This window comes from Tamandua tetradactyla, chromosome 1 (assembly GCF_023851605.1).
Source record: "Tamandua tetradactyla isolate mTamTet1 chromosome 1, mTamTet1.pri, whole genome shotgun sequence".
Lineage (NCBI taxonomy): Eukaryota > Metazoa > Chordata > Mammalia > Pilosa > Myrmecophagidae > Tamandua > Tamandua tetradactyla.
In genome coordinates this window covers 36,721,748-36,734,175 of record NC_135327.1, presented here as the reverse complement: position 1 = coordinate 36,734,175, position 12,428 = coordinate 36,721,748, and the positions used below count along the sequence as shown (strand labels likewise).

At 39.4% G+C, this 12,428-nt stretch overlaps 1 protein-coding gene across 1 annotated transcript in view; it reads right to left on the bottom strand.

Moving 5' to 3' along the window:
• NAPB (NSF attachment protein beta) overlaps nucleotides 1–12,428 on the bottom strand; it is a 60,386-nt gene that overhangs the window by 28,811 nt on the left and 19,147 nt on the right. The window contains exons 3-5 of the mRNA XM_077114518.1: nucleotides 6,433–6,549; nucleotides 4,415–4,461; nucleotides 4,183–4,260 (exon numbers count right to left, since the gene is read on the bottom strand). Of these exons, the coding sequence (XP_076970633.1) occupies nucleotides 4,183–4,260; nucleotides 4,415–4,461; nucleotides 6,433–6,549 (242 nt within the window). The remainder of the gene's footprint in view (nucleotides 1–4,182; nucleotides 4,261–4,414; nucleotides 4,462–6,432; nucleotides 6,550–12,428) is intronic.

Below are 12,428 nucleotides of genomic sequence, written 5' to 3'. Positions count from 1 at the left end.
GGCAGAGGGCCTCCCCTTCCTTGCAGGTGGCAATGGGGAGCCTAGGAGAACAAAGGCCCTGCAAAAGACACAGGCCAAAGGTAGCAGAGCTCCCAGTAAGCTGTCCCTGGACTGTAGAGCACCCCTAAAGCACCTTGGACAGTTTTATGTAAAAGAAACACTTTACTGTGTTTGAATGATTAGACTTTAGGTTTGTGTTTCAGAGTTCAAGCTTAAAAGTCTGCTTTGCAGGTGAAATAGCCTCATAATGAGATCATTTCTTTTAGAATAAACACTCCTAGACAGGCCATAACTGTGAACCTCCTACACGCACCCATTCTACTTCATTAACAAGATAGTATTAAGTGATGTTCTCCAGTAGGTGAAAACAGAAACAAGTCAGAGTTCCTCTGGATCACTGAAAAAGCATATAAAGAGAACCCATTTAGGATTTGATTCCATATCTTACTTCACAAGGTAAAAGAAGCAATCTCTAAATTTATGGAACTCCATGCTTCATTGTCCATTAGCTAAAATCTGTGAGTAAATCAGAGAATAGATACTGCTTCATATTAAAAGGGAAGAAACTAATTTGTAACAAACCAGATACCAGGTATCTTGGTGTGATCGATTTTTCAAACTTAAACTTCACACACAACTAAACATAACCCACCCAGTGAGTTTAATCAGGGAAGAGAAGATGATGTTTCTAAACAACACAGGAACCCAAACATCAGGGAACATTGCATGTTAACTCTGTATGTGTATGTGCTCAGAATATTCTTAAGAACTGCCCTTAAAAGGACCCTGCATGATGATGAGAGACAGTATTTACCAGCCAGTTCACAGAATAGTGGGTACATAATGAAGCAATGGGGATTTCAGAAGCTGCCATGCCAAATCATGTTTTTTTTAATTATTATTTACTTTTTATTGATACATATTCTAAATTCACATGCCTTGTAATAATCCAAAGTGTTCAATCAGTGGTTCACAATATCATCATATAGTGTGCATTTATCATCACAATGATTTTCTTTTTCTTTTTTGTGAAAAATAACATATATGCAAAGAAGCAATAAATTTCAAAGTACGTCACAACAATTAGTTATAGAACAGATTTCGGAGTTTGGTATGGGTTACGATTTCACAATTTTAGGTTTTTACTTCTAGCTCCTCTAAGATATGGAGACTAAAAGAAATAACAATAAAATGATTTAGCAATCACACTCATTTGTTAAATTCTATCTTCTCCCACTCTTTATCGGTATTTGGGCTAGGCCCATTCTAACTTTTTCTTGTTGGAAAGGACTGTCACTAATATGGGATAGGGGGATGGAACTAGTTGATGCTCTAGAGAGGATGGCCTCTTGGCATTTCAAGACTTAACTGGTCTAGGGACCCATCTGGAGAGTGTAGGTTTCTGGAAAGTTACCCTAGTACATGGAAACTTTGTGGAATTTTATGTAACACCCTAGGTGTTCTTTAGGATTGGCAGAAATGGTTTTGGCACTGTTTTTCCTTTAACAAAAAGGGAAAAAAAGAGTATGCCGTAGATTATTTTATTCCCTTCCCACCCATTTTAATTACCAACAACTCCTCCATTCTCAGTGAAGGGGCACAGCCGACATCATCATTCCCTAGCAGCAGTACCAGCACGGGTCTAAGGCCTCTGATATCAGAGTGCTCTTCTGACCACACAGGGAAACAGAAGTTGACCCAAGGCCTCAGCTGGCAAAGACTGTTCACAGCTGCTTTTCCCCTGAGTTTCATCTATTCTAAATAAAGATGCTGTACGCATCCAGAAACCCTAAGCACATAAATATTCCAGTCATACCAGTTTCTGCTCCTTCCCAACTGCCATCAATTATGTACCAAGGAATTGTTTACCTGGTTCTGAGGCTTCCCCATCTTTCCCCAGGATCCTAAGAGAAAGCTGACATACACACTGCCACAGAACAGGACCCCTAATTTAATCAAGAAGACCAGACATGACAATTATAACAAAAACAACCAAAAGGTGGTGGCCAACTATGAAGTCAGAGGAGTGAATGTTAATGTCAGTCTAACTTCAGTACCAAGAGATGCTTCTGAGGACCAAGACTGGCAGGTACACTGTGAGAGCAGAGACAGGGACATTGTTTGTTCAATCAACAAACATCCATCAAGAGCCTATTATAACCCAGAGTTCTAGGCTCTTGGATAAATCAGGAGTTGTATTCCCTGGTGTTATGGGACTCCCATCTAGCAGAGGAGAGGAAATAAACAGCAGGAATGACAAGCACATCAGAGAGCATGGTGAAGGTGACAGATGCAGTGCCCAAAGAATAAACATCTGAGTAGATGTTCTCACGGAGTGAGGTGGTCATTTCAACTAAGTGATCATGGTAGATCTCATGAAAAATGTGGTAACAGAGCAAGACTGGAAGAACATGGAGAAGCTAACCTACAGATGTGGAGAGTTAGCCACATGATCATCTGGGGAAGAGCCTGGTAAGCAGCAGCTCATCTAAGCAAGTGTGACAGGCAGCAAAGAGACCAGGGCAGCTGAAGTGGGGTACAAAAGGTAAGAAGAGTAAGAGGAGAGGCCAGAGGGAGAGGGCAGGGATAGATCAATGAGGACTTGACAGCCACCTGCAAGGCTCTGGCTGCTCCTCTGAGTAAAGTAGGGAACCGATGTAAGGTTATAAGCAATGGAGAAAGAGAACCTGATTTATTGTTTACAATGATCACTCCAGATGCTCTGCTGCTTTTGTGCGTGGACAGTAGAAGCACGGAGGCTACTGGTTCAGAGGCTACTGCAGCAATCAAGTATGACTGAGGGGACAAGCTGGGCACTTTTGAGGACAGAGTCCATAAAACTGCTGTCAGTTTGGATACGGATAAAGAGAAGGTAAAAATGCACAAGTCTTGAAGGAGAACACAAGTAGAAAGGTAGATGGAAGTTCAGTCTTGGGTTGTGTCTGAAATGGCCAGTGGCTACAAGTGGAGAGGCTCACAGGCAGGTGGATATTGGAATCTGGAGTTCAGAGAGCGCTCTGAGCTATAGCTAAATGTGTAAGTCATACAGATGATATTTACAGCTGTGACACTGAGTGAGTAGAGCAAGAGAAGAGTCAAGGACCCCAGGGTGTCCCCATACCAGAAGAAACAGCAAAGGAAACAGGAGGGAGTGCAGGAAAAAAAAAAAAAAGAGGCAGGAAAATCAGGAGGGCACAGTGTCCCAGGCTCCAAGGGAAGAGAGAGATAAGGAAAGGAAAGAGCAGTCAACTATGTTCCATTCTAATGGAGACACAGGGAATATGACCCATTTCAACAAGATGACATTTTCACCCCTCCTGAGTGCACTTAGAATTCATAATCTGACAATAATTATCGGACAGCTCCACAACTGTTTCTCTTTCTGATTCACACCTATTACCATTCACAGTATTTGGGAAGGCAGTTGTATATGAACATTTGTCTTAAATCTGAGTTGAAACAGATGCTGGGGTATAAAAATATACATGCCACCCAGCTGGTAATCCTTCTTTAAGGAGACAGGGTGAAAGAGGAGAAAAGCCCAAGTGCTGAGGCCAGCTTTGGAGTCTGCCCACTGGTTCTAATCTGAGTGATCCCAGGCAACTTAAGCTTTCTAAGCCCTTGTTCCCACACCTACAAAGGGCCTTAGTGTTGTAAAATTCATGGACTTCCACTAAATATAAAGCCTGGGAAACAGCAGGTAGTCAATAAGTTGTCTCTTTTCTGTTACCATAAGACATTGCTCAGAAAGCCAGATTCGTGGAAAACACACACACAAGTGCCCAAATCAACATCACCTACCCTCCTCTGCCAGGTCAGAGCCTGAAGAAGCTTGCGCATGCCCATAATACCTAAGCTTCCTCCTCAGGACCTCAGAGATCTTAATTACAGAGGTCAAGATTCTTCTGATAATCTCAGTGTTTTGACATGAAACAGCAGAAATGGAAACAAGTGGTGGGGTTTGGAGATCTTAACCAACAGCCATGTCTTAGACACTTCAGGAGAATAAAACACCTTACTTTAGGGAAACACCTTAAACTGACAGGCGCCCTGAGACCTCCATGTACAGTCATCCATGGTTACACTGCACTCCTCACTCTGCTCGAAAAGGAGACAGCTCCTCAAGTCCACTGATCTAGCAGGCACACATGAAGTTCATGAGAAAGCGCATCAACTGCTTACCTTCTCGATGTCTACAAGTTCAGTCTCATATATCTCTGCAATAGTGATGTGGTGTTTGGCAGCAATTGTAAACCTTCCCTGGGGGAGGGGCAACAAAGGAGAGTCATTCACCTTTTTTACTTATTTGGAAGCCAATCACTCTGGGAATGAATGGGAAAAAAACAAAAAACAGAGAAATAAGCCATCTCAAGGACTCCACCCCACAGCCAGCTAAAGCAAGGCAACATCTTACCATGTCTGTGTAAATGTCGATGGCTGCATTTAAGCAGTTGATAGCCTCTGAAGGGAAGGCATTTAAAAAAAACAATGAAAAATCCATTCAGTCAAAGAGGGTTCAAGTCAAATTGTCTTCTAGGCTGTTATTAAAATGCAAATGAGGTACAATTTTGGGGTGGAGGGTGGGTACGTAGTTAGTGGAAAGCAAACACAAATCATGCATAAGTTGGGAATCATGGGTGTGGCTTTGTTTGCAGCGGCTAGAGCAGGAGCTGATACAGGATCAGCAATCTGAACCTTCAAGTAAGGATGCCATTCAGGTGAGGGATTACAAAGAAAACAAAATCATGGCACTGTTTTGTCAAAAGACTGTCACTTTACAAGAAAGGTCACTTCAGAAGAACCTACTGATGCAGACCAAAACAAAAGGACTTTGAAATGCCCATTCAGACAACTCTTAAGTGAAGTCACATTTTAAACAAGGTTCAAAGATGTTAACTTTTGGTGTATTAACATATCCATGAAATGAAAACAAATTCTAGTAAATGATAATGTTAATAAAACGCCCAGCTGAAGAATTAGGAAGGTAATAAGATTAAGACTAGAATTAATTTTAAAAGTAATTTTCCCTACTGTTTCTTATATGAACTTTATAAGAACTGTAGATTCAATGTTACACCTTTAGAAATACAGAAGAATAGAAAGAGAAAAAAAAGCTACCTACAATCCCACTCAAATCTACTGTCAGTATTTTGATGTACTTTCCTTCCAGTGTGAACTGGGTACAGTTCAACTTGCCCAAGCCTTTTTTGAACTGGGACCACACAACATTCAGTGTCATGTGCTTCTCTAAATAGTTACCATGTGAACAGTTAGTCAGTGAAGATTTAACACATACATCATATTCTAAAACACTGATGCACTACAATCTTATTCTATTCTATTCGGACCACTTGTTTAGGCTGTCTTCAGTTTTTCATTTTTAGAAATAAACTGTGATTAATTAATCTTAACACAAAAGCCCTGGAAAGATTCTTAATTATGATATAGTCATAAAAGTGGGAATTTCTGGGTTAAAATGGACTGCTAAAAGAAAGAAAGGAGACTCAAAGCTATCAGTTTACATGGGTGGTAAGTGAAGAAATCAATATTTTTTAATTGCTAAGTTTAACACTTTTTTTTTTTTTTTAAACAGCATCCATTTATCATCTCTCAGTTTCCATAGGTCAGAAGGCTGGTCCTGGCATAACTGAGTTTTCTACTCAGAGTCTCAGAAGGGTGAAATCAAGGTGTTGGCCAGGGTCCTCGTCCAACCTTACTCAGGTTGTTGGCAATCTTCAATTCCTTGAGGTTGCAGGAGTGATTCCCTATTTTTTCTTGCTAGCTATCAGTTGATGCCCATGCTCAGTTTCTAGACCTCCCAGGGCCTTGTCACTTGGTCCCTAACTGCTAAGTTTAACACTTATTTAACTAAAAAAGAAATAACCTTTACATGATATTGTTACTTTAAATACCCAATTTCATTCTTTTCTCAAAACAAATACTTTGGAAAATGCTTTTAAAAACAAAGATTATGTAAATAAGAGATGTTTTAACCAATCTGATATTACAATTTCCCATTAAGCGGACCTTAACACTCACTAGATATTTAGAAGTAAGAGAACACTGGAGTCTACTTTTATGACCAACATACATATTTCCTAATATTGAAATGTAAGAAGTCTTAGACAAAATTAAAACAAATTTCCAAAAAATTCTCTAAAATTCAACTTAAATGTAGTCTATGCAAATGGTGCTGACAACTGTACAGTCAGGGCACAGTTAACATAATTCTCCTCAAAATAGCCCCAAGTGATCAAAAAACAATCCCTAAGGTACCAAAATAAAAATTTTGTATTTCAAAGTACAATTATTCCTTTTAACTAGTACTTGAAAGGTAAAGCAGCTTAACCTGTAAAGGACACCCACATCTACCTGAGCACATACCTGACAGTGGAAACATAGACTAGTTGCTCAATGCACAGGGCATCTTACCTTGAGGGTCTGCCTTTTTGTATGCATTTCCAGCATCTACAAAGCTGGTAGCAGAATCATGCTTGCTCTGTAGCTGCATATGGAGTTTGGCTGCCTGGCAAAATGCATTTCCTGCCGCTGAAGAAAAAGAAACTACGATTACAAACAGAGGAGTTAGCACCCCACACAGCAGCCCAGGTTTTAAGTGCTACAGGTACCCTTCAAAGGTACTGTCCAGGGAGAAACACATGCAAATATGAGCAAGTGCACCTTAGTCATATAGGAAAACCAGAAACAAGTTAAACAGCAAAATAAAGCTTCTCCATCTCACCCTCAAGTGCCCTTCCAAGTGCCTTGGCCATTAAATACCAATAGCAAAGCCCTGACCCATTCAAATCTACTCTACAAGCATATATTAAACACAGGCTAGGGCTTCAAGCCACAACTGAGTAAAGGAGGTCAGGGATGTTAACTTGTCCATCTTTCTATCTAACAAGGGTATAATGAACTTAGTTATCAGTGTGGAAGTAAAGAAAATAATTGTTTAAAATAAAATAGAAAGAATGCTCCACACAGGCAGAAAAGAGATGAAGAAATTGCGAACAAAGTCTTCATGGAGAAAGTAAGTTTCTCAAAGAGTGAAAATTAGGTCCACAATTTCTAAATACAAAAGAGTTTGAAAATCTAAAGTTTTCTTGTAAATCTGTGCCAAATCTGACCAAAATTTACATGAGGTTTAATGTGTCTTCATCCTTTTGCTGTGAAAATCTGTCCTCTTCCCTGAAGAATCATTAATGGGTTTGGAAGCTTCCACTGGGATATGTCACAACAGTATCTGCACTAATTTTTTTGGAGAAGATTTTGGATCTGTGACCATGTAGATTCTGTAGGAATGGGTAAAGAAAGGAATCCCCAGCAGAGGAACGACACCAAGAAGGAACACCTGCTCAGAGAAGAGAAGGGCTGGGACCAGAGGCCATGCCATGCCATGCCATGCCAGCAGAGGAAGAACTGGCCAGCGAAGTGAAATCAAAGGCTGAAGGCGCCACCAGAGTGTTTCAGGGAGGATTTAACTTGGATTAATCCACTTTATCATGAGACATTGAGTTCAGGGAAAGCAACACAGAAAACTGAGTCAGGCGGGGTAGGGTGAAGAGCTTCTGCAAACTAACTGGAATGGAAGGTAAAGAATCTGCTCTACTAGAATAAGCATGATTAAGAACAGCACAGGTGTTTTCTTCTTCTTTTCCGTTTAATTTTTTTTTTTTTTTGCATGGGTAGGCACCAGGAATCAAACCTGGGTTTCCGGCATGGCAGGCCAGAATTCTGCCTGCTAAGCCACCATGGCCCATCCTGTTTAAATTTTTAATCATGAAATATTCCAAAAACATGGAGAAAAGTACAGAAGATAGTAAGAGACATGCAGGTGCCCACTTCTGGTACTATCTGCTTTACATTTCATTATAAGAAACAACACATCCAATTAAGCTAAAGCTTCAGCTATCACCCTTTTGCCTCCCACCCCTCTCTAGAGGTCTCCACATAACTGCCACATAGGCATTTGAACCTGAAGAAAAGAGGTGGTACAGGCACTGGAGCCAGTCTGCTCAGACTCAATGCCTGGCTCCAACTTTACTTGCTGTGCAACAACCTATACCTCAGTTTCCAATAAGTTTTCAAAATAATTGACAAACCAGCATGGCCTGACATTAACAAATTAGAATGGAGGGTTGCCACAGTGCTGGGGCTGGGACTGGAGAACCTTGCTAACTTGACCTCTTGCTGGTGAATCATGGAGAAACTGAGGGTGTCGGGGGTGGGGTGGGGCACCCAGGTTGCTACCACGGTAGCCTCATACCTAGAGTACCTGGGGCAGCAGATACTACCCATAGGTAGTTCAAGTATATACTGTATAAACAGCGGCTTTGATGGGATCTGCCCTAGAAGAGTATGGAAATATCTCAGGTGTGAAAAGGTGAAGTGGTTAGAACAGCTTGGCTCTTGCTACTCACATGTTATTACTATATACAGATCTATCAGTAATCTGAACCAGTGGTCTGGCACATTTAAAATGAGAGAAATATTATCATGCCATACACTTCTTCTATAACCTGTACTGTCCCACCCCAGCAGCATGTCATCTTGAGAGTTTACCTGTGTTGACGGTTCCAGGGCCAGTTATGGTACAGTTCACCTCTCCCTCACTGACTGTGACACCAGCACCTGCAGGCTTTTTCAGCCTACCTCTATTTTCCCAGAAAATGTTAAAGTCACTTTAATTTTACATTTTTATGCTTCTGCCATCCAAAAGTAGTTGCTGGCTTATTGTTTTTCACTTTAAGCACTTGCCCTAATCACTGCTAACAAATGCCAAATCGCTTCCTCCAGGAGCCTCAGAAATGTGTTAAAGGGGCATATATTAAACTGAGTGGCCTCCAGGAGGTTAAGCAACTTCTCAGGCTCAATTTCCAGGATAATTTGGTTGCTTCATTAAACAGACTGGCAGGTGCAAAAGCTTGGAGACAGCCAGGGGACTGGAGCTAGAGTGGCAAGCTGGACAACAGTTAGCTGTTGGGGGAAGAGGAATAATACATATACAGAGCTGCCTTAGCTACCTAGATGCTAAGTGGCCACACTGAAATAGAGTTTCTAAAGGTTAGGAAATCTGGTCACCAGATAAATAAGTGGTCTTTTAGTTAAGGTCACTTTTTACCTATGAAAGATACAAATACTGACATGATGCATGTTCCTCTTCCATTTTTTTCAATACATTGGAATTCAGGAGTAAGTGCATTTTTAAAATGTAAAACATTCGTTTAAACTAAAACCCTACCTAAAAAATAAACATAAAACAGGATTTAAGTGCCAAAAGAGACCTTACAGATTCATCTAGTTCAACAGACATTTTCTCCTTTGAAATGATTATAAAGCATTTGCCTTAAAAGCAAATGGGGGAGGGCAGCCAATGGTGGTGCAGTGGCAGAGTTCCCACCTGCTGTGCCAGAAACCTGGGTTCAATTCCTGGTGCCTGCTCATGCAGGCGGAGGGGAGGGGGAGATAGGGGAATGACTTTAGAGAGGGAAAGGACTTGCTTTAGGTCAAATAACTAGTGCAAGCTAGAGCTAGAAATCCAGGTTTCCTTATGTGCACAGTGATGTCCCTGTATGTCAGTGCCAATCTAACTGGTGGCACCATTAAGGACTGAACTAGGACACTTGTTTTCTGGCTCCCCTTACCAGAACTTGCCCTAAGGGCAGAAGTAGTTCGCAAAAAGCTAAGCAAGGGGCAGAGGATTACCAGTTCAAAGCATACAACAGAGCATTTAGGAGGGGAAGGAAGTCTATTTCAAAAGGAGTAGAAGGGGCATTCATATTCCTGTAAATTGGGGGATCCTTAAAGCCAAGAGCACATGTCTAGAAGAGGGCCCATGCTCAAAATAGTTAAGAGATGGTGATGCAATTTGCATTCACCTTTGGCTGATCCTGGTAGGAGGGCTAAACTCTGAAGGAGAGTACCACAGAACCAATTTGCAAAGACTGTAAAAAGTACTTTTTGCACTGGTTTGTTTTTGTTAACTTCCAGCATTCAAGGAAATCTCTTTCATATCACTAGCTGGATATAAACATAAGGATCAGACAGGTCAGTAACTAAATTTCAGAATTAACATACTAAAATATTAAAGTGGGCAGTGTACAAGAAAAGGTTACAAGACAAACAAAGAAACAGGAAATAATGCCAATTCAAATGAACAACTTCAGAAACAAACGAAAAAACATGGAGAACACCAAACACTTTAACATGAGAATCTCAATAAAGAGATTGAGATTATAAAAAGGAACCAAACAAATACTGGAGTTGAAGACCTAGATAATTGGAATGAAACATTTCTTAGAAGGTTTCAACAGCAGAATGGAGGTGGCAGAAAAAAAGACACAGTAAACTAGAAGATACGACAAGTGAAATTATTCAGGTGAGGAGGAGAAAGAAAAAAGAATGAAGAAAAGTAAACAAAGTTTAAAAGACCTGTGGGACATAATCAAATGTGACAATATACACATTATGGGAATGTCAAAAGCAGAAAAAAGAAAAGGGCAGAAGGAATAGTTAAAGAAATAATGGCAGAAAATTTCACACATTTAATGAAAAACATGAATATACACATTCAAGAAGCTCAATGTCCCCAAATAAGATGAAGATGAAGAGAATCATGCTCAGATACATTGCAATCAAACTGATGAATGTCAAAGACAAGGAGAGACTTCAGAAAACTATAAGAAAAAAGCAATGTGCTATGGTACAAGGGATCCACAGTAAGATTAAATGCTGATTTCATTATTTCATTAACACAAACCATGGAAGCAGTAAGGAGGTGAGACGAACATACTTAATGTGCTGAAAAAAAAACTGCCAACCTAGAACTTTATATCTGGTGAGATTAGATATGAGGGAAAGATTAAGACATTACCAAATAAACAAATGCTAAGGGAGTGTGTCATCACTAGACCAGTCCTGTAAGAGATGATAAAGAAAGCTCTGTAAGTTGAAAGGAAAGGACAACAGATAATAGATTGAAGCTACATGAAGAAATAAAGATCTCTGTTGAGGGCAATGACATGCATAAATACAAATGCCAGGACTATTTTACAGTATTTTTGGTATGTAACTATACTTTTTCCTTTGTACAGATTCTAAAATGCAAATACGGAAAAGGTAATGATAAAATTATGGCTTTTGACACAAAATGTATAAAGATAAAATCTTTAAGAAATACTACAAAAAAGATGGGAGATGGGGGGATAGAAACATAGTTTGTCTATGCTATTGAAGTTAAGCTTGTATCAAATCAGATGTGAATATTGTAGACCTAGGATGTGAAAATTAAGTCCCATGGTAACCACAAAGAAAATATCTTTGAGAAGGAAACGAAAAGGGATTCAAAACTCATTATTAAAAAAATTCACTTTCATATTTCAAATAAAATATGAAAGGCAGTAATTGAAAAACAGGGGAAGAAAAACAGCACAAGATTTAGACAAATGGCAAAATGGCAGAAGAGAGTACAGCATTATTACTAATTACTTTAAATATAAATGGGTTAAATTCTCCAGCAAAAGGCACAGATTGGGCGAACTAAAAAGCATGACCCAACCATATGCTGTTTATAAGAGGCTCACCTTAAATTCAAAGACACAAGAGGTATGAAAGGGAAAGGATGGGGGGAAAATATTCTATGCAAATAGTAATCAAAAGAGAGATGAAGTAGCTATACCAAAATCTGAAAGAACTTCAAGTAAAAACTGTTACAAGAACAAAAAGGACACTATATACTGATAAAGGGGTCAATTCAACAAGAATAACAATTATAAATATATATATGCAACTAACAGCAGGCTCCAAAATACATGAAGCAAATAGAGGCAAATTTGAAGGGAGAAATAGACAGTTCCACATTAATAGTAGGAAACTTTAATGCAACACTTTCAAAAACAAAACATCCACAAAGAAAATCAATAAGGAAACAGAAGACTCAAATGATACTATAAACCAACTAGAACTCACAGGCATATACACAACAACTTCACCAACAATTGCAGAGTACACATTCTTCTCTAGTACACATAGGTCATTCTCCAGGATAGACCATATGTTAGGTCACAAAACAAATCTCAATTAATTTAAAGGTATAAACTGTATCTTCTCTGATTACAATGACATGAAGCTAGACATCAATAAAAGGGAGAACTAGAAAATTTAAAAAACATGTAGAAATTAAACAACACACTCATATACAACCAATGGATCAAAGAAGAAATGACAAGGGAAATTAGGAAATATCTTGAGGTGAATGAAAACAAAACCAAAACAGACCAAAACTTCTGGAATGTGGCAAAGGCAGTGCTGAGAGGGAAATTTATAGCTCTAAATGCTTACATTAAAAAAGAACTCAAATCAGAGACCTAACTTCACACCTGGAGGATCTAGAAAAAGAAGAGTAAACCAAACACAAAGTGTGCAGA